The sequence below is a fragment of the Centruroides sculpturatus genome, unplaced genomic scaffold (assembly GCF_000671375.1).
Source record: "Centruroides sculpturatus isolate CEXI.00-Female unplaced genomic scaffold, Cexi_2.0 scaffold38, whole genome shotgun sequence".
Taxonomy (NCBI): domain Eukaryota; kingdom Metazoa; phylum Arthropoda; class Arachnida; order Scorpiones; family Buthidae; genus Centruroides; species Centruroides sculpturatus.
Window position 1 is genome coordinate 437,671 of NW_019384306.1, and position 23,482 is coordinate 461,152.

Here is a 23,482-nt window from a genome sequence, read left to right on the forward strand (position 1 = left end):
GTGATATTGCAATTCAATGTTTACAGCTTATCTTGAGAATAATCCGTAGCTCGAGAGCATTTGATACTCTGTACTAACAAATGCACTTTAATATTATAATAATGCTATGAATTTTCTAATGAGTTCGTTCTTCTTGATAATGTCGTTTCGGTCCTTCAGTGGCCAAATGGATAAAACCATTGAACACTGGATCCCACTTGTCAGATCGTCTGTGTGTTGTGTTGCCTTAACTTATTCATCCATACTGTCGTTTCGCAAGCATTTTAATGGCATTCGTTATTAGAGGATTGAATTGGATTGATGGAATAAGGCAACGCAACACGAGGGCAATCTACCAAGGGGATGCCTTCCGGAGGGACTTTCTATGGGAAATTGGCTCCTATTTAGATGCTAGACACGTTAAAAAAACCCGAAAACTGCAAGTGGTCAGGCGCGAACTCGCGACTATCAGTGTTGAGTGGTTTTAAGCCCTGTCACTGGCGGTCGCCTTCGTTAAAGAATGCCCTGTCACTGGCGGTCACCTTCGTTAAAGAATATAATTTTATTTAAGTTTCCTAACCGAATCGTTGCATTTTACTTTATAAAAGCTTTTATAATTTTAAAGAAACAACTGAAAAAGTTTGTAATCTGTTGAAGCACATCTCCAACTTTGTGCCATCGATTTTTGTATTGAGGGAAAGACGAACATCCAGCAATCTGAGATAGAAAATCTTTCAGAAACTTGCTGTCTACATAACCTCCTCTTTCATCTCACGTAATCTTATCTAATTTTAAAAGATGATATCATCGTTTAAGCAACACATTTAAATTTATAGAATAAACGTAAATAGAATACGAGAAGAGAGACATTTAAAAGAAATAAGCGGATAGAAAAATTCGTGAAAATACTTCTCAAATCCTCGATTGAATTTAAAGAATCAGCTTATTATAAGCTTTAAATAATGCAAATTTAATAAAAACAAGCTTAATTATAAATTTAAAGATATAATTAAAGAAATTGCCGATCGGAAGAATCCTTTTTCATAATTGAATATTTAAAAAGCCAAGTGAAAATTCTAATTGCCAAATAAATTTTGATGCGAACCTGAGCATTGTGCTCCGTCTGGATCGAAAGCAATTGGTGGAGAGAAACGGGTGACGTCAGCAGCCAGTGGAAGAGGAAACCAGATGATAGAGAGAGAGCGTGCATGAGAACTATGACGGTGGTTTTTGGAACATTTCCCAAAGGTGATAGGGAGTATTTAGAACAAGATGTCATCGCCAGGCAAATGGCTATACACGCTGCTCGGTCGACAGTCGGCCAGCCCCGAATTAAACAAAAAATGGGATGGTAGCAGTAGTAGCAATTGTGGAGAATTGAACGTTTCGGTGGAATTACACGAACTAGAAGATGGCAAACAAAGATTTCATCAGCCGCGAATGAGTCTTTTGGGTCGACCCATCACGTGCAGACACAGGCCACGCGACCCTAGATATAGAAAATTTCAGTTGAGAATATATAACTTTTTGGAAAGACCACGAGGCTGGAGAACTGTCTTGTATCATATCATGGTGTGAGTTTTCTTTTTTTTTTTTTAAATATAATCTCCATTCGTTAAATTTGACATAACGCGCTTTACATTATAGCTGTAACCCACAAAATAAAATTAGTTTAACTAAAAAGTTTACTTTCGCACACTTACAAATGATAGAAAGCAATTAAACTTGCATAATGTGTTTTCTTGTGCAGTTTATGGTCAAAGTTGTGGGTTGTAAAAGTACTTAGTGAAGATGATTATTGTGACGTCTTTTTAATTGTTTTCGTATTGCTACTTACTATCTTTTTTACCGTCTTTAAATCTAAATTAAAGAGAAAATGTGACATTAATTTCGAATAACTGAAAAGAAAAAAATCTGTTTAATTAATGCGCTAAATTTGGGGGGGGGAAGTTGTTGCGCGTGGAAAAGCAAGGTGTGACGCGCTTCCTTAAGGATTCATTAAGTGGATAAAACCGGATGAGATGTCCCTTATAATGGAATTACTCGTTAACGCTATAAAAAATTCGAATAATTAAATAATAGCTCTATAAAATAAAATTCATTTGCTATAAATTTAAAGAAAAGTTTACAATTTTTCTTAATCTTTGGATTAACTTTTCGAGTTAGATTATTGGATTTAGTGATTTAAATTTTATTCGAATATTACGTAAATGTTTTTAATTTTCTTATTCTAAAATCAAATTATTTGTTGAAAAGGTAATTTCATTTTTTATAAGAGTTTTTTGACAGTCACGAAACGTTGTTACATCAAAGAAACATTAAAAACATCTGGCATGGTTTTGAGTTGTTTAATCAGATTTCCCCATTATTACTCTTATTATATTCGAATTTTTTCGTACTAGTTGATCTATTTTTTTCTTTATTTTCAATAATTTTATATATTTAAAAAATTTTACACGAATTTTTGAAACAATAAAAAGAATAATCCTTATTTTTAAAATTTAATTTTTTCTTTTAATTCAAGCATCAGTAATTCAAATAATATAATATTAACTCCATATTGAAAATTTGCATGCAGTTTCTGATTAAGATCTGCGCTTGATTACGTTTCGAACGTGAGTTTAATTTCAACGAAGTCATACATTCCAATACGAGAAAATTATGATTTTTACTAAATTACACATTTTGTTTTTTTTTTTAAGGAGTGAATGGAATAAAAATAAGATGAAATTTCAACTTGTTGTAGATAAGAGACTCGTGAAGTGTAAGAACTTTTATCGGGAATATTGCTATAATTTTTTGATTATAACAATAATAAACTAGTAGCTAAAAGAGCTCACAAACCAGTGGGTGAACAAATACATGGTGCCTGATTGACTGGAGACATTAATAGCTATTGGTTTTGTGATAACCAGAGCTTTAATGTTCACTAGCAAAGTAGATCTGACAGATTAAGTGCTTCTCCATCTTTTTCTTGTCTTCAGATGTCAAAATGTTAGAAAGCTTACATTCTAATTTTTCCATTCTTAATTTATTTAGCATTTTCTATACTAAAATAATAACGAAACTTGATCTTTATCAGAAAAAAATTCTGTTATAATATTATTCAGTTCACGAATAATGAAGTGGAAATTTTTTATTGTTATTCTTAAATCTATTTACTAAAATAACGTAATTAAATTATATATAAATATATAATAATATTGTTTTAAAAAAACCTTACATTTAAAATTTAATTTGTAATTCTGAAGTTTTATATAAAGTTACGTTTATATTAGAGAAAGAGTGAATATCTCTTTAAGTTGTATCCATGTTTTGATGCTTCTTAACTCTTCTTCTCTAAGTTTTAATGATTGTTTTTACGAGATTTTCAATAGAAATTACAAAGAATAAATATGATATATACTGTAATTCTTTAATCCTAAACTACTGTCCTAATTCTTGTTGCTAGGACACGAAGAAAGTAATTTGTCTTGGTGACATTGTGATTTACATTGTAACTCAAGTAGGATATTTGATTAAACTGCATTAATCTGAATTGTGGCATTAACTCCCACACGCCACAGCCACAAAAAATAACTTTAATTAGATATAACATTCAATCGTACTAATAATAACTTTCAACAAATATAGATCTACGCATACCAACAACTAATTATATATTTTTAATTTATTTAGGAATTCTACCCGTAGAAAAAAAGCATGGAATTATATAAAAATCTTTGAATTCTTTCGTTTAAAAATTTTAAAAAGTATTATTTTTGCATAAAATTAAAATTAATGATTTTATATTGCTTTCGGAATTCTTCAATTAACTTATTTAAAAAATCTCTCTTGAATATAATCAAATTTTTATTAAATAATTAAAGTTAAATTAATGTATTTTAATCATTAAATACTTTAAATTTATTATTATTATTATTATTTTTAAAAATTTTCTAGAGGAATAAGCCTAAGTAACTTTTCAAATAGCTTCCGTTTAGTGGTAAAATGGATAAAGCAGTTAAGAATTGTGTCCTTATCTCTTGTTATTAATGTTCTAGACGACTATACAGAGGCAAGACATTGTCTTCGGATAGCTTCAGGGTAACTCGTATCCATTGCTTCTTTTCACATCATTCCAGGAAGAAATACATTAAAGAGAATACTGGAGACACAAATTATTTTTCTCTATACATTTATATACCTTTAATGTGGACTTTTACTTTAAAAAATGATAAATTTTCCTTATAAACTTTTCTATCGAGAGAATAATATTCTCTGGTGCTTACTTTCACTCCGTAAAAGTCAGGTAAACGGATGTATAACTCGCACCTGCGATAAAAATAACTATGTTTATCCCAGGTGTCTATTGAAATATGCTATTTCCGGTTATTATAAATAGCACCTTTTTTTTTATCTAATTAATAGAGAATACAAAATTTCCACGTTTATATAGGAAATAAACATTTATAAACTTGAAAATTTATAGATACATTAGTTTATTCTAAATTAATTAAAACAGAATACAGTATAAGCTACTATTCATTATGTGTTCGTGTTACTCTTCATCGTTGTTCCACATTGTTACGGTGATCATTATCGGAATATGGACATTCGGACTCTTAATTAGTTAATATTTATAGTAATTAATTGTACAGTACATTCTAATGCTTTCAACCGGAGTATAAACTTTAATTTCCGGTTATCAGATTTATTATGTTAAAAACTGACATGTTTGAATATTAAATCCAATCGATAAAAAGCTGAAATACAAACGTGTTAAATAATTGTTTATATAGTTTATTTTGTACAGTCAAACCTCGATGTAAAACCTTCCTATATAGCGCCACGTTTCCTTTGAATATTAAATAGATAATGCTTCATCCTGTATCAATTAGGCTAATAAATGTACGATGTTACCTTTAGTGATAACAATGATCCTTTTTGCAAAGGGTCATTGTTATCGCCAAATCACGTGATTTTCAAACTTGTTGGTATTCTGGGCCTTCAGTTTAGCGCCTCATTCGGTTTAAATTAACGCTGACGTTGGCGTTATATCAAGGTACGACGTATTATAAAGATTTTTAAACCTCTACGTGCACAAACTACTTGAAATTGGTAACATTTATAAACACCTATCAGTGAGATAAATTATCTTCATCGCACAAATCGCAATGTTTAAAATGTAGTTCTATTTTGCTTATTAAGTCAGAGGTAATAGTGACTTAGATATTAGCAAGCACTTTCTTTATTGCTCCCCACACATTACGTTATCGACCCAACTACATGAGTAATACTGATGATGCTCTGCGATTCCATGCTAGAAATTTATCGTCAAGGTTATTTTAGACTTTCGTAATATCATTCTTTTTTAAATATCCATTAATAATATACAACGAAATGTTTATTTAGAGAGTAAATCACTTTAATACTACTTTTCGGGGGGAATAATTTGTGTGGTTGTTCGATAATGCTTCGATCGTTAACGACACGAAGAAGAATAATTATTGCTTGTATATGTTACGCTTCTATCAGAACAAGTTAAACAGTGATTAAGGCAATTTGAAGCACGCTTGTCTATATATATATAACGCTAGTAGTCTTCAAATCGCGATTCCCTGCCGTCAAGAGGGGCTTAGGGCCTCACATTTTCACATGTATCATTATTTGGTAGAGGAGAAGAGCCTGATATACCTTGTATATTACAGCTTAAGGCCACAAAAAGATTAAATCCTGCACTGGGTAACACTATAATCTTTCGCATATTAAAAGAGGATGAGCGATTTAAAAGTAGGCCTACGCTAGAGTATATAATGAATTTACTTTATACTGTGAAGTAAAAAATAAAAGAAGAATATTTATAAACATATATACATAAAATTTTATAATATGAGTAAATTATTTTATAGATTTTTCAAATAGAATAAGAATCTTTAACTTAAGTACAACCGGCATAAAATATACAAACTTCGGATCAATAAGTATTTTTATTCTGTAAAGAGTGTTGTACTTTCGTAAGTTACCATGGAAACTAAAATAAGACAGAAGCGAAATACGGGAAACAAAAAATGGTGAAGAATTGGTTTGTTATCGATCTCATACTGATTAGTGCGAAGATTTCACGTGTAATATATACTGTAGCATAATTATATCAGAAGATAAATAAATATGTTAGTATTATTACGTCATATTGTATCACTATAACTATAATAAATAATTTCCCGAGATTATATATAGTCACTGGTTTGAAAATAGTCGAAGGCGACGACAACTAGCATGAACTTTGAATGATTGATGAAAGGCATCCACTGTTTAAATAAACAGATTCTTAAAATTCCAATATTAACTACAAGACACGTTAATACGACTAATTTAGAATTTTTTTTTTGAAAAATTCTCTACGTATTACATCACAGTTTGACCTCCTTTTGCCAATTGGAAGATTGTATGAACCTCTAAGGGATGACAATCCCTCGGAGGTTGAAAGATCTCAGATATAGCTGTAATCATTACACATAACTTTTATTCTAGTGTAATAATTATAATGATTTAATACATAATTTCGATAAACAGCAAGAATCTTTATGATGATTACATTAAAAAAAATTAGAATAAAATGTAAAAAAATTACTTTTTTAATATATTTTTATTTATAAAGAATTATAGTTAAGTAAATTAAAATTAGAATTAAATTCTATTTTGTTTAAAAAGGACACATGTTTACTAGAGACGATTTTAAACCATTGTTTTCTTTGCTGAAAAACATGGCAATACATATAATTGTCTTGTTTTTATTTTACAGTGAAACCTCTGAACAACGGTCATTATGGGAACAAAAAAATGGCCATTGTTCGGAGGTTGTTTTGTATGCATTTTCTATTAGAAAGAAGTTGTTGAAAAAATGACCGCTGCTTAGATAGAGTCGTTTGTTTGGAGGTTATTTTGTATGCATTTTTGTTCAGAGAAAAAATACGTTCCTGAAAAAGTGGTCGTTGTTGAACGTTCTACAATATTTATTTATTTAATTTTTGAATAAGGGAGCTTATATCGATGCCCCGAAGTACTTTTCACGATACAAATATTTAATAAGTTTAAGAGCAAATTTGTCTAATTATAATTAATGACTGTACAAATTTTAAGTAAGAGGAGATTTTACTTATCGACAGTTTATAATTTTAAATAGCTTCATTATAGAGAACGTACGTAGATAATTTTATAATTAATTGTAATTAAATCGCGTAAATTATCTTCGAATAAATTCGTGTTGTAAAATGTGATGGATTTTGTTTAATGTCAATAAATCTACCCTCCGCGTTACATATTTTTCTTCATTTAATGTATAGTTGCAGAAGGTTTATCGAATAGATTTTCAATATTTTTCGCTATAAAAATTACAATAAGAATAAATTTAATATTAAAAAAAAGGGATCTTTTATTTAGTAAAATGAACAGTTGCAAAAGGTATTATTTAAAGATGATGATGAGTTATTTACTCGAACACAATTTTCTGAAAACAAATAAAAGTGGAAATAATCGTCCTTTCTGTCTCTGTTTTTCTTGGAGAAACAAGTTGTTTGATTTTCGATAATCGAAGAACAGCTGTGCGCAAAATCAAATTCGTCACTTGAATAATGTAAAGATTAGTCTGATGAACCGAAAAAAACAAAGATTTTTTTCTTAGACTCTTTCTGCCCTGTAGAATCTTTCTGTTCTTCTTGCCTTTCTGCGTTTTATCGAGCCTGTCGGGGGTTCGGCAAGGCTCACAATAGGGTGATAGAGTGGTAAGGGACGGGACTCAACCACCCCGAAAAATCCTGGGGAGTTTTGATCGTCCCTCGTTCGTCCGTTTTCTGTCTTTTTTAACCCTTTATGCCTCTTTTTAGCAAACCATTAACCCATTATGGGCTTGGCCGAATCCGTAATGGGGTTCGGCCAAGCCCATAATGGGACGGCCGAGTGATGAAGAACGGGGCCCGACGTATCCAGACGGACCATTTCCGAAATATTCTTGGGTTTTTTTACCCGTCCTGATTCGATCCCGAATTCCCAGTTTGTCCATCCGGCCTAAACCTGAACGTTGATCGTGGGTTCACGCCACACCGTGGGTGGAGTTATTCACTTTAAACAGGGGTAAGTTTTTCATAGAAAGTTCACTCGTGAGGCCCACGTTGGCTGATCGCCCACTTGCTATGTTGCGGTATTCCATTTAATCCAATCCCTACTACAACAGTTTCTAGGAATCCGAATAAAGTTAACAAATATATCGTCATATTTAGGTTATTTACTGTGCGTACTTACATATTTATAATTATAAACTGCAGCTGTTTGTTTGGATTTCAAATTAATTTATGAAGTTTTTAAAATTAAAATACTGTTAATTATTGATATTTTTCATACAAATTAAAATATAAATAACTTACTTTCATTACTGATAATTAATCTATAAAATATTACTATATTAATGGTTTAGAAGAAGAAGTAAATATGGCAGATGAATATGTCTTTTATATGGAACTTCAGTTTCTAATAATATATTTGACGTTATAAATAACCCTATCATCGCTAATAACGTCATCGGAAAAATAATAAGTATTTCGTGACGTCGGTGATGACGTATGATGTCTAGCAAGGGTCATACCGTCTGTGACGTAACACTTCAGTATTAAGTCAGATTTCTGATATAGGAATACATATAAACGCATAATTTTTCTTTTAATTTAGGAATCTCACCCAATTAATTACAAGTATTCTTAATTTCTTAATTGAATGAAAACGTAAGTTGTAATTAATGCCGCTATATAAGTTATCAGAATGTTTACAAATGGTGGAATCTTCTTCTTCCTGTGGATGACATGTTTATTAAATCTTTATTGAGCGATGAGACCAAACAGTTACTATAGACGAGAACCTCCGAGGCAATCCCAGATCATGAACCTACGTAGATAAGTAAAACCTGTCTAAAACAGAACCTGAATAAAACGGAAGCCTGCCTAAACGAAAAAAAAAATCTTCGAAACGGAGTGATTCTGTTTAAAAAATCTGCCAAAAAGTAACCGAAAAAAAATATATTTACTCCATCCCCACCATATACATCACTACAATGCATTTACACACATACACGATTAAATTTCACATTTAATTATGTTTATCGGGTTTTGGAAATGGAAAGGATAGCGTAGGGCCACCCCTCAAAACACTTAAATTGTATTGTCATCCGATTTAGATATGTCCTTAAAGTTTTAGCTTTATACTTTAATTTATAGTGGATGAAATTTGAGTTGCTAGGTTTGAGGACGTGATACAAAGTAAGTTAAATAAAAGCGTTTAGTTAATAAATTAAAATGTCTAGTTTCTAAATTAGTTTAAAAGATTACGAAAATGCTTCTGTCAGGAAAAAGAAACTAAATCAAATATTCTAGTTTGATGGAGAATGAAGAAAAATTGATTGGCTTGATGGGTTGTGGCAACGCAACACATGGGCGATATGCCAACCGGGAGGACTTTTCTAGGGAAAAGTGGCTCCTGTTTAGATGTTAAACATACGAGGAAAACCCGGAAAACTCTACGTGGCTTGCCTGTTGGTGAGGCGCGAACCCGCAACCAATTACTAGTGTTTACCACTAGTTCATTGGTTTTATCCACTCAGCTACTAGCAGGATAAAAAAAGTGACAGATGACAAAAATAGTTTTTTTTTTAACCGTTCAGGCAATTTTATTGTTCTTTTGCTTATATAAATTTAATCTTATAATTTATTAAAACAGTGATTTTTATTTAATTTTACTTTCCCGGCTATTATGTATATATAACAAGGGAAAGTAATGGAATCGTGTCAAATTTGACACTCCGAGTGTTTTGCAAATCTCCACGTTTTGTGACCTCCTGAACCAAAAAAAAGTAAAAAAAGACGGCAACGAAATTTGGTACGTTAGCTCGTATATAAGGGCATTGACACTATTAAATTTTGGTTGTAAAAGGTCAAGGGGATGAGGAGATAGCGGGTGGTCACGTGATATATTTCGTGAGGGTCAGACTTAATGAAGATTTTACTCATTGTTAGCATTGTGTTGGCAAAAATTTTTCATGTGTTTTATAAAACTCATCTCCACTCTCAAAATTAAGTCTTTTGCTATTTTATAACAATTAAAAATATATAAAATTTTTATAACAAAATATCATAATAGATGACGCCACATACAATTTATTTATTTATTTTGATTAGTAATACAAATGTTATTTTTAAAATAAAATTTCATAAAAACCGGGAAAGTTATGCAACTCGTTGCTAGATTTTTAAAAATTGTTTTATTCATCGTTAGTTAATTATATGTAAATTTTCTTTTACTCTGTGTCATTTCTTCAAGTACAATTCTATGTTGAAACAAAGAGAAATTGACTGAGAAGTAAATCATTAGGAAATGTTTTTATTTTATATTAATGTAAATCAAGAACATTACAGATTTAAGTAAAATAAACACCATTTATATATTATCAAGCTATGAAACACAAATTTTTACATTTTATTGTGGAGCAATGAAATGATTTTTGCTTTGTTTTATATACAGCGTGTGTTATGAAATTAGTCCACCAGTGGCCGAGTGAATAACACCACTGAATACTGACCACTTCGTTCGCGCCTCGCCAACAGACTGACCACGTGGAGTTTTCCGGGTTTTCTTCACGTTGGTAACATCTAAATAGGGGCCAGTTTACCTTACCATAGAAAATCCTCCCGGGAGGATTGCCCACGTGTCACATTGTTGTATACAAACAAAAATTCGTCATGAAATCCGTGAAGTGCTCCTTTTACCTTGCGAGAAAGTATCAGTTATCAACAAAAGGTGCAATATTCTCATACGGGTTTGGTTTTTTGAAATTCAATTCAAATATTGTCAGCTACAAAGAAAGCCACTGTCAGACTTGTTTACATGTATCATGTTCTGGTTTAAGAATCCTCCTTTTGCTGATGCTTTCCTTCAAAATCTTCATATAACATTTAGCAGCATGAAACTAGATTTCATGACACACTCGATATGAAATTAAGTACAATCACGGCATTTTAAATTATAAAATTCTGTAATTACATCTCAAAAAAAAGTGAAAATACATTAAAAATTTTAAATTGCTTGCTTATTTCTAAGTAATTTTTTAAAATATTTACTTATATAACTACTTAAAATCAAATCAGGTAATGTGAAAATAATTTTAAATAATTTAAATATTTTCCCATAATAATAATAACAATAATAATAAACTTTTGCATTTAATTACGAATTAAATTAACTGATTTGTTTGTGCGTTGAGATTTGTAATGTTGAAATTTTTTATTTCAACACGATTCATTTGATTATAATGTTGTAATTTGTAAATTAAATTTAGAATTTCGTAATATTCCGTGTGTAATTGTCACGCTGAAATATAAGAATTACATTCCTTACATGCTAACACGACGATACAAAGTGACTGTAATTTACTTGTAAACATTGGAAAAAGAAATTTTCAAAACAATTTTTCTTTATTTATTAGCGTAATAACAAAAGACTAAACATAAACAAACGATAATTTGTTTTATCTTCGTAAAATCTATAATAGGAAAGTTCTTCTAGTGTAGAAAGAAAGAAAAAAAAACATCTATCAGATTCAAAAAATATTGCAAGCCGAATGACAAATAAAGTTATCTAGAAATGTCAACAGGAGAAAAATTCGATAGGAAATAAAAATTTATACAATACATGAACTGAAATAGAGTACGAAATGCAATGAAATTGCAACTCAGAGTGTATTGTTTGTTATAAAAATATATATTTCTGCCATTCAAATAATCTTTATTTAGATTTGAAGTGTGTCGACGTATTCACAAAAGTTAGTGAACTAAGAACAATTTCATATGAATAAAGTGTAATTTGGTATTCGTATAGATGAATTATTTGATATATGAAATGTCTTTCAGGATAGAAACGATATTGTTGCGACGAAGCGATAAATGGTGAGGATTCGAAGATATAAAATATTACAGTACATACAATAACATAAGATAATTATAAATATATCAAATATAAATTGACGTCCTGACGGGTTTTTCACGTAAAGTTTTCCGGATTTTTCCTCGCCTGCATAACACCCAAATAGGGATCAGTTTATCAAGAAAATCCTTCTAGGATGCCCCCTTGATAGATCATCCATGCGTTGCGTTGCCTCATGCCTACAAATATATAAATTAAAAGAACACGACAATCTGATGATCGAGAGGATTAAAGAGCATCCGGGATCGAATCCAAGCGAGTAACACCATAAATTTTCGGAGGCGATCTGACCCCATGCCGAATCCACGACTAACAGATTAAAAAGACCCTCTTGTTGAGGAGAGTTAAATAATATACAAATAGGGGATCTCATTAAGTTTGGACTATTATTTTGACCAATTCCATACCCATAGTTTAGATTACCGTCTGGACTGTAGGTATGGAATTGGTCAAAACAATAGTCCAAACTTGTGGGCATAATGGACTTCCTAGTTTACTTAAGTTATAAATCACATAATTTAATTTAATTTATAATTTAAAAATAATTAATAATAACGTTATAAATGAACTTTTAAAATATAATTGAATGTAAATAACACTTAAGCAAACATCACTTCAATTAAGATGTACTTATGAATTCCAAATTTATTAAATTTAATAATTAGTACAGAAAATCGCAAAAATTTGATTATTATTCTTCCCGGAAATAATTTTTGTTTATGTTAATATCCATTAATTCCAAGTTTTAATTCTTTTAAAATTTTCAATTAAGGTAATTCTTCAATGTTTCAATAAGAATAATAATCTTTATATTGCAATTTGACATGGAAAATGAATAATTAATATAATTTTTTTTACAAATATACGTTTTGAAATGACTTAAAACTGATTTATTATTTCTGTTTTTATCGGCACCACATCAAATAAATTAAGCTAAAATGCACACAAGATAAAGTTTTGATTGATTATTTTCTTTATCTTATCGAAGCTTTATTTAAATACAGAAAAAAAGAACATTACTACATCATTTTAATAAATATTTTTCTTAAAAAATAATGAATTTTAGCTTTATTATAAGATTTTAATGTTATGCTTTCTTCTTCTTTGTTATAAAGAATTAAAGTATTAATTCTTTGAAGTAAAATTTGCATTTATTTTAAATTAAAATTTAGTTCAATATCAAAACTAAATCTCTGCAATTTTCCTTTTTTTTTTCATTACAAAATAATTACTTAAAGTTTATATTCGTTTTGTTACTTTGATAAAATGCCTAATAAATTAAGTTTTAGATTAAATTAATTTTTTTAACATAAATTAAAATGAATTTTTCAACTTTGCACAGCGTTAGTGGATGCAGCCACTGGCTTGCTCTTCATCAACTAATGCTGTGGAAGAAGAGTAAAGTGTTAGATATTCTATACACATGCATATAAGTGCATCTCTTATATTCTAATCGTTTTCTTGTACTTATTTAACTTTTCTTCATTTATTTACAAAGGAAACTTCTCCCTTGTTACGCTACTATATATAACTGCATATGACAGAGAAGAGAATTCCGCTATTTACATTCTATGTTAAATAACAAGGAAGAGAAAATCGGTATATTTAGATTGTTGATATCTTGGAGAGCTGCTTGCAGTTGGTATTATGATTCATAATACCTCTTATCTACCCTGTAATTAGGAGCTTATGACTATTGTAATGGAATTAGCTTCAGTCTTTTATCCTTAAACTACACGTAACTTCCTAAAATTCTCTCGTAACCTGCTTTAATACGTTTAAATTGTATTATTTTTGATATAAATAGAATGTTGTAAAATTTTAGTTAAGAGATTAATAGTAACTTGTATTATTTTGTAAAGCGATCATAAAAATATACTCTGAAATAGAGTTAAAACTGATAATATCATGTAACTTTTTAAAAATTTTATTACACTTTAACTCATTAACTGGGCTATTGGTGAAGAAAGAAAATTAAATTAACGATTAAAAGCAGAATTTTAATATAATTTAGCTTAAAACAATTATTTATTTTAAAAAATCTGAGTTATGTGAGCTTTTATTAATAAGAATTAAAAGGTTTTCTCTCTTCTACAGGTTTTGTATGGTTTTCTTTTGTCTTGTGCTCAGTGTATTTTCTACAATAAGCGAATACGAACAGATCTCTAGTGATATCTTATTGAGAATGGTAAGTTAATGAACGTTTTATATGAAAATCGCAATGAAAATCATTGTCGAAGGTATTATTACATTTGCACCGTGTAAATATGTTTGAAGTACAAAAAAATAATCTGCGTAGTGAAGTATTTATCAAGTTATTGAATGTTAGAGAATCATTCTAAATATTCTATCTTCAGGAAATACTTATGGTAGTGTGGTTCACATTAGAATTTTTCCTACGCCTTTGGTCGGCTGGTTGTCGATCTCGTTATCAAGGTTGGATAGGACGTTTAAGATTCCTTCATAGCCCCTTCTGTATCATAGGTAAATATAATTAATGATTAAATAACATTTGATAAGGATAAAACTATTACACGTTACTAATTCTATCTTTATTAATATTATTGAATTTCAGATATAATTGTGATTATCGCATCGATTATTGTCTTGGCCGTCGGGAGTAGTGGCCAAGTGTTCGCTGCTTCGGCTTTACGTGGCTTAAGGTTCTTCCAGATTCTAAGGATGGTGAGAATGGACAGACGAGGAGGAACATGGAAGTTGCTAGGTTCCGTAGTTTATGCCCATAGGCAGGTAATGTGATTTATTGCATCATTTACCGCTTAAATTGTAATGTGCAGCGATTATCTTATAGATTAGAACAATTTTCATCATCTTTTGTTCTTCGTCGATCGCTTAACAAGAAAAAAATGTCCGTCGAACATAGGTTCGAAATCAATTTGAATGAACTCTCTTTACGGCCGCCGAAAAGGGGTGCTGGGGATTTTTTTCCCGGCTGGAGAAACTTACTGAGAGACTACTTCTATAAATTAATATTATTTTTACTAACAATAAATTAAATTGTTTAAGACTATGTAACTATATATTGTTATTAATAATGTAACATTCTAGTATCTTATTCGTTCAAAACAAAGAAAAATAAAAAGGCAAATGCAAAAGGGGCCCGCTCTACCCCGGATCCCATACAAGTTCTAAAGAATCCTGATACATTTTCTGAGTATAACTTTGATTTTGAAGTATATTTTTCTGTAAATAAAATAAAAATATGTTTTTCACGAGCAAAAATACACAAATCATTTGTTATTTAACACAAATTAATACAAAATCACATTTTATCTGTACATTTCTTATGCTGTATGCTTTTGTTCTCTTTATCTAACTTCACAAACAATTAAGTAAGGTGTCTATTTAAGGACCAAAAGTGCAAGGAAAACAAAAAATAAAAGTAAATAAATCTATAAATAAATCTATTTTCTTTATTTTATTTCTAAATAAAAATTTTATTTAAGTATGTATAAAAGTATTATTAACATTTTATTTATTTATTTTAGTGTTACGAATTAAAAACAAATATTTACTTACAGGAACTAATTACTACGCTTTATATTGGCTTCCTGGGATTGATTTTTTCGTCATTTTTAGTTTTTCTTGCCGAAAAAGATGCAGAAAATTCCAAATATAAAAATTTTGCCGATGCATTATGGTGGGGTGTGGTAAGTCTGTTTTAAAAGTTTTAAATTGAAAAAAAATATATATATTTTTTTTAATTTTAAATTTTAAAATTAAATTATTCATTTTTAAATGCACGATAAGAAATTTAAAACATGACTTGAAGGTAGGAAAGATATGTTTATTGTATAGCACCGATTGTAGTTGACATGTCTTGCTTTTAATCTCTGAAAAATGTTTATTTTATTCAGTACAAACCAAACGGAAAATTTCTTTCGTATGATTATTTATATATTCTTTGAAACATTGTTTCATCTTTAAGTTTTAAATAATTCTGTTTTTTTTTTTTTTTATTTTTTTCTGTTTATCCGTGCGATTAAAACTTTTACTATCTCTTTTTTTGTTAAAATCTTTTAATTTTATACTCAAAATATTTAATTTCTTTCTAAACGTCATGATTTGTTCATATCTTTTATTTTTGTGTATTTCTTCCCTTTCCTTTTGTCTACCAGTAGTGTGTGGATAAAATCACTGAAGGTACAGTACCACTTCAATACCGCTGCTACCCTATCACCCTAAGTACTGAACCTACCGTCCTTAAACCACTAGCATTTAGTGTCTCACCATGTACAGTTTTCTAGGTTTTCTTCACGTGTCTAACTCCTACATAGGGGCTAGTTTCCCATAGAAAATCCTCTCGAGAGGAGATAACCCCTTGGTAAATCGTCCATGTGTTGCATTTCCTTATCCCATTAATTCAATCTCTTCCTGTTTTTTACAAAATTAAAATTTTCTATGATTAATTCAGTTCTAAAAGTAATTCCAAATATTATTTTTTTCAAATATAGAATTTCATAATTATATCTTAACTTTGTTACAGGAATAAGATCTGCTTAATTATATTAAATCAGTCGATATTTTTACCAATTATTCACTAATGAACTCTTATAAAAACATATAATTACCTTGTTCTCTGATATTTTTCTTATTTATTCGCAAAATATATTGAAAATTCAAGATTTTCCGATGATTTTTTAAAGCACACTAATATTTTTTCATGATTATTTTTCAGATTACACTCTGTACTGTCGGGTACGGTGATACCGTACCCATCACGTGGCCTGGTAAATTAATAGCTGCCTTTTGTGCCCTTTTGGGCATATCTTTCTTCGCTCTGCCAGCCGTAAGTAAAGAAAGAAAAAAGTAGAAAATTTTTACAAATCATGTCTCGTTAAATAAATTTTAAACGTCTTTTAAACGTGTAGGGAATATTGGGATCGGGTTTTGCACTAAAAGTGCAGCAGCAGCAACGTCAGAAGCATATGATTAGGCGAAGGGTTCCGGCAGCAACTCTAATTCAATGCTTATGGAGGTGTTATGCAGCCGATGAAAATTCCATGTCAGTAGCTACATGGAAAATTCATCAGTTACCCCTTCCAAGTCCACCCGCGTAAGTTTATTTAGTTATTTTTTTATATGAAAAATAAGTAGAAAATAATTTTTTTAAAATATATAATTAATCAGAAAGGTAAGACGATGATAAATATTAAACAATAAGCTTGATTTAAAGTAATAAAGACAAGTAAGAAACTTGATCATGAACCCTTTTATTGGTGATGTGTAAGTCATTCCATATGTTAAATTACCTTTATTTAAATGAAAAGATTTGAAAAAAAAATGAGCAGCATAACTCTGTCTTGTTTTCTGATCCTAATGCTTTATTTTCTTTCCTACTTTATTCTCACTTTTAAATCTTCGTTCCATCCTTCCTTGGCGTAATAAAATAAGAAAGATGTTTATTTTTTCACGAGGAACGATTGAACGGAGAAAACAAATTGCACTGTTATCCTTCAGCATCTTTGCACTGTTTTTCCAGTTATACGACTTCTTCCTTTACAAGCACTAAACGCAGAGATAGGCTGGATCTACCACCCGGAGGGGGAAGTCTGTAAGTATCAGAAAGGTAACTACTTATTGGAAAATACAAACAAATCCAATTACTTATGTTGGGCTTAAAGTTTAAAAAGGAGAATTCCAAATTATTCCCTCTTGGAAAAAATATTCAAATTTTATTTTACCATTTCGTTAATTTTATTGAGCAAGGATTTTCTTTTGTATACATTAAAAGTAGCTTCGTCAAATTTATTTGTTTATCAAAAAATATATCACAGGAAAATGTATAGAAAGGGATACAATTATTTAAAATTTTTTATAAAAGAAATTCTCTTTTCTTAATTGATTAATTAGGAAAAGATAGAATGGAGAATTTATAAGCAATCCTACAATAACATAAGCCTTTCTGCACATCTTTCTTTATTTTCTCATTCTTTTTCTTTATCTCTAATCCATTTTCTACTAGAGATAAGAATGAATGATGTTGTTTAATCGAATTCGATTGGATGACCGAATCTCATTCTGTTCCAGTTTCAAGCACAATACTTCCTTCGTCAGTCGCCTATCCACCATTAGGAGACACAAGCAACCTATGGCAACTCATACACATTCCCCCATGCCCAGAAGTCGGTTCGGTGATTCCAATTCTTCCACAGACAACCTGGGTTCCCGTATCCCAGCTAGCTACAGCGAAGACAGCGTGTCCAAAGATGTCTCTGATGCTTCCAAGCGCAACTCGGATGGTAGATATCAATTTTTTGCTTTCTATCGACAGTTTGAGGTCAAAAAACCTTACGTTAAGCATATGGAATGCGGTGCTTTGATCAAAACAGAAGAAACAAACTGATGTCAGGAATAATATTAACATAAACGACTCGGTATTGATTTTTCTCTCGATGTTTATGGCTCCTACGACGCTTTAAAACATTTTAGAGGAGGAAACTTTTTCAACTTTCTTTTTTATTTAAAAAATAAGTATTAAATTTTTGAAAAAAAAAATCATGTGCAATATCATTCAATAACAAGACTTCGCGAGTCAATTTCATAGATAATATCAGTGGCGTATCCAGTATTTTCAGACTATGGGTGCTGTTAGGGGTCCAAGTCACGTTCTCCCCTGTCGTGTGATTGATTACCTTATTTTAATTACCTTAAAATTACTTTTAGTTACTTAACTGAAGTCATGCCATATAAATTATATTTATTTATATTTTAAAGTAAAAGGATTGGCATTATAAGCATCCTCCCCTGGATACGCTCCTGGATAAAATGATATTGTTTTATTATGAATTTCAGAGCAACAACCCTAGTTTGAAGATTTAAAAAAAAATAAGTAAAATAAAAACTTCCTGCTAGGAAACTGCAAACTCTTCGAGAAAGTTTTGTGCTTGTTTGATGTTTGTTAATAATTTCGTGTTTATAATATTAATAGTGATTTATTTGTATAGTAAATGTTAATTTATTGTTGCATGTTATGATTGACCAGTGTTGTTTGTCTTTTCTCTTCCTTTTCTCGCATGTCATCCTTTCCTCTCCAATATCTGTGATGTTCTGCATGGTGCTACCTGAGAATGTTTTCTGGAAGAGGCTGCTGCCCCATGGGGTCTATGCAACATGCTGCAGAAAGAATTCACTCATCCACCTTTCGTTGCGTTGTCGCCCGTCTATAAATCCTGTGGCGAAGCATTACCAGGTTTGCAGTGCTTAAAGCCTATGGTCCGAAACATTTAAGTGTGTAATTGTTTATATTTGATTTAATATCTAGAATAAATATTACTTCTCTGTAATATAAATTGTCTTCAAACGTTGGAAATAGAAAAACACGTGTTTAAAAAGAATAATATTATAATTAATTGTTGGACAAGAACTAAGGCGGAGATAGGAAAAAACCAGTTAAAAAGAAAAAAAAAAGAATTCATCTAGAAATATTCGATTAAATTTTAATATAATTAGCAATAGGATTATTAAATAAAACTAATAAAAAATTAATTTTAATTACAATTTAAAAAAGTATATAAATCAAATGTAAATTCTTACTTTATTTAATTTAAATCCTCCTTTTTTCTTGTCATTTAAAGAATTTTAAAGCATTTTACTCTATTCAAATTTAGATTAGTCCCCATAGAAAATTAAATAAATTAATTAACTTATGTATCTTAGATTTAGTTTAAAGATTCTCAAGCACTTTTTAGGTACAAGTAGTATAGCACTGCACCTCTGAGTAAATGGCTGACCTACAGGATATTTGCTTTGTGCTTTTGTTTTTTTTTTTTCATTTGCAGTATTTTTTCAAATTTGAATGCACTGCACATGCACTTTAAGCACTTGATTTATGTATATTGTAGCACTATGCTAATTATTTATTTCTTAAATTAATGAGAAAATATCTTTGAACGTTGTGACTAATTTTTTTTTCATGTAAAAAGTAAATTTTGTTTGTTTAAATATAAACTGTAATAGTCACACGATACCAAAGACATTTTCCCATTATTCTTGTGTAAATAATAGAAAAACAACTACCGTCTTTCCCACCCAAACTACATTTGCTTCACTGCTTTGCTTTGTACAAACTCAGACTGTCTTATGCCATTTGATCCCAGTACATAGTTGTAGAAAGTTTGTGAAATTTTCTAGAATGACCTAATGGAATCATTATTTGTCCAAGAATAGGATCTAGGAGAGGCAGTTTCTGTAGCAGTTTCTTTCTCAGAGCACGTAGAGAAAGTCCACCTTTTGGTAAGAAATAACTTTCGTGGGTGATTTTTATGGAAAAATTTACATTATTAATAAATTATATTAACCTAATTTATCTCTAGTTGTGGGTATGGTTTAGCTTTAAACAAACAATATACGATCAATTAATATATTTATTGCTGCTGTTTAAGAAAACTCTAAGTTATTTTTTTTTCAATTTTACATGTTTTTTTTATTTGTAGATGAAGAAGCTGAAGAGCCACATCTTACAGTACTTACAAAACAACATAAAAATGCTATAAGAGCACTTAGAAAGGTAGATTATTTTTTTTATAGTAAAAATATCGTTATTGTACATAAAATTAAAAATATACTATCAGAGGCTATAGAAAATTGTAAAAATTTAAGATAAAATGGCCATAATTCATTGATCAAATGCTTGCTTCACTTCTGAGGTATCTCAATCTCCTCTCTTCTTATCTATGGGTTTGTTTTCGTAAACATGTTTACAATTCGTTTCCATATCAAGCTCAATCTTTCTCTTATTTAATTTATCATTAATACATATTTAGTTATAAATTCAATAATAATGATGAATAATAAAGATAAATTAGCTTTACTCTTCTCTTTCATTTATTAATTCAGCAATTTTATCTTTATAATCCTTTTGTTTTGATTTCATTAATAAGATGTAAAGGATAATGGAATTGCCTACTGAAGCAGAAAAATACAAACATAACCATAAAAATTCAATGAAATCATTCATAAATGTGTTTTAAATTATTACAATTTTATTTATTACTTAATTTTTTTTCTAGATTTAAAATATTTTTAACTCTTTCGAAACCACTAAAATTAGGTCGTGGGTTCACACCTGACAAACGGTGCAGTTTTCCACATCTCCTCTTGTCTAACATCTAAATACGGTCCAGTTTCTTATAGAAAGTCTTCCCATCATCTCTGTTAGCAGATCGCCCACGTGTTGCGTTACCTTATCCCTTAAATCCAAGCCGGAGGAAACAGAAAATGATTTCGTCTTATTTAAGCAAGAAGTTCTATTTGAAAAAAAAAACAGCAATAACTAAAAAAATTTCGAAATTTTAAACCGAATTCTAAGGCCAAATCGAAACCTTAAATTAACTTTAATGGATAAGTTCGATTCGTAAATAACTAAAGAAAAGATTGGCACTTAAAAAGAGTCCTTGTAAATGCTGAAACGTACAAAAAGAGAAATCAATTTTTATACAAGTTGAGAAAATTTCTTTAAAAAATTGAAAGGGATTCCAAAATAGCACTCGTATGATTTCTATCATTTTAATCTTTCAAATGGAAAAATCTAAAGGTGAAATTCTATAAAATAAATCCTCACAGTTCGAGGGTTTTGTTTTCCTATCTGTTTTACCATTTACAGTAACAGGTTTTCTTATCGATAACTCCAAATCTTTTGCTGAAGATTAAGGTTTCCTCTATCTACAGAAAAGTAATATGTTCTACCTATCTTTTTTATTTATTTTTTTATTATTTTAGATAAAATATTTTGTGGCTAGAAGAAAATTCAAAGAGGCCTTAAAACCTTACGACGTCAAAGATGTTATAGAACAATACTCAGCTGGACACGTGGATCTTTTAAGCAGAGTGAAGAACGTTCAATCCAGGTTGTAATTAAATTTTATTAAAGTTTTTAGATTAATATTTGTAATATTAATCTAAAAACTATTTTATTTTTTTTATCTACGCAGATTGGATCAAATTTTAGGAAAAGCGGGATCTAAAGCGAAGGATGTTTACGAATCGAAAATTAGCTTAGCTTCGAGGATCGTAAAAGTTGAAAGAAGTGTAAGTTTGATTAATTGTGACGTTAACAAAGCTGTACGTAATTAAAAGCTGACAGCTGGCGCAGCTATTCATTGGCGTTTTAAAAGGGTGACGCTATATCGAAGTTTAACTGTAGTTTGATTCTTTTGTTAAGTTAGAGCTTATTTATAGAAAAGTATTGAAAAATAGTTGTNCGTATATAAGGGCATTGACACTATTAAATTTTGGTTGTAAAAGGTCAAGGGGATGAGGAGATAGCGGGTGGTCACGTGATATATTTCGTGAGGGTCAGACTTAATGAAGATTTTACTCATTGTTAGCATTGTGTTGGCAAAAATTTTTCATGTGTTTTATAAAACTCATCTCCACTCTCAAAATTAAGTCTTTTGCTATTTTATAACAATTAAAAATATATAAAATTTTTATAAGAAAATATCATAATAGATGACGCCACATACAATTTATTTATTTATTTTGATTAGTAATACAAATGTTATTTTTAAAATAAAATTTCATAAAAACCGGGAAAGTTATGCAACTCGTTGCTAGATTTTTAAAAATTGTTTTATTCATCGTTAGTTAATTATATGTAAATATTCTTTTACTCTGTGTCATTTCTTCAAGTACAATTCTATGTTGAAACAAAGAGAAATTGACTGAGAAGTAAATCATTAGGAAATGTTTTTATTTTATATTAATGTAAATCAAGAACATTACAGATTTAAGTAAAATAAACACCATTTGTATATTATCAAGCTATGAAACACAAATTTTTACATTTTATTGTGGAGCAATGAAATGATTTTTGCTTTGTTTTATATACAGCGTGTGTTATGAAATTAGTCCACCAGTGGCCGAGTGAATAACACCACTGAATACTGACCACTTCGTTCGCGCCTCGCCAACAGACTGACCACGTGGAGTTTTCCGGGTTTTCTTCACGTTGGTAACATCTAAATAGGGGCCAGTTTACCTTACCATAGAAAATCCTCCCGGGAGGATTGCCCACGTGTCACATTGTTGTATACAAACAAAAATTCGTCATGAAATCCGTGAAGTGCTCCTTTTACCTTGCGAGAAAGTATCAGTTATCAACAAAAGGTGCAATATTCTCATACGGGTTTGGTTTTTTGAAATTCAATTCAAATATTGTCAGCTACAAAGAAAGCCACTGTCAGACTTGTTTACATGTATCATGTTCTGGTTTAAGAATCCTCCTTTTGCTGATGCTTTCCTTCAAAATCTTCATATAACATTTAGCAGCATGAAACTAGATTTCATGACACACTCGATATGAAATTAAGTACAATCACGGCATTTTAAATTATAAAATTCTGTAATTACATCTCAAAAAAAAGTGAAAATACATTAAAAATTTTAAATTGCTTGCTTATTTCTAAGTAATTTTTTAAAATATTTACTTATATAACTACTTAAAATCAAATCAGGTAATGTGAAAATAATTTTAAAT

General features: G+C 30.0%; 1 protein-coding gene across 4 annotated transcripts; it reads left to right on the top strand.

The window, feature by feature from the left end:
* Nucleotides 1–921: 921 nt before the first annotated feature.
* On the top strand, nucleotides 922–21,774 carry LOC111619272 (potassium voltage-gated channel subfamily KQT member 5-like). 4 transcript variants are annotated; one of them, XM_023360962.1, is made up of 11 exons: nucleotides 923–1,553; nucleotides 14,080–14,170; nucleotides 14,340–14,466; nucleotides 14,558–14,733; nucleotides 15,525–15,653; nucleotides 16,682–16,792; nucleotides 16,875–17,059; nucleotides 17,486–17,557; nucleotides 18,034–18,245; nucleotides 20,168–20,238; nucleotides 20,439–20,484. In XM_023360962.1, the coding sequence occupies exons 1-10, from the start codon at nucleotides 1,252–1,254 to the stop codon at nucleotides 20,170–20,172; spliced, it is 1,410 nt and encodes a 469-aa protein (XP_023216730.1). In that variant the 5' UTR covers nucleotides 923–1,251; the 3' UTR covers nucleotides 20,173–20,238; nucleotides 20,439–20,484. The 4 variants fall into 4 exon arrangements, with proteins under 4 accessions (XP_023216723.1, XP_023216730.1, XP_023216748.1 ...); XM_023360955.1 differs by lacking the exons at nucleotides 20,168–20,238; nucleotides 20,439–20,484 and having other exon boundaries at nucleotides 922–1,553; nucleotides 18,034–19,451; XM_023360980.1 differs by lacking the exons at nucleotides 17,486–17,557; nucleotides 18,034–18,245; nucleotides 20,168–20,238 and adding an exon at nucleotides 21,724–21,774 and having other exon boundaries at nucleotides 925–1,553; nucleotides 20,439–20,512.
* The last annotated feature ends 1,708 nt before the right edge of the window (nucleotides 21,775–23,482 follow it).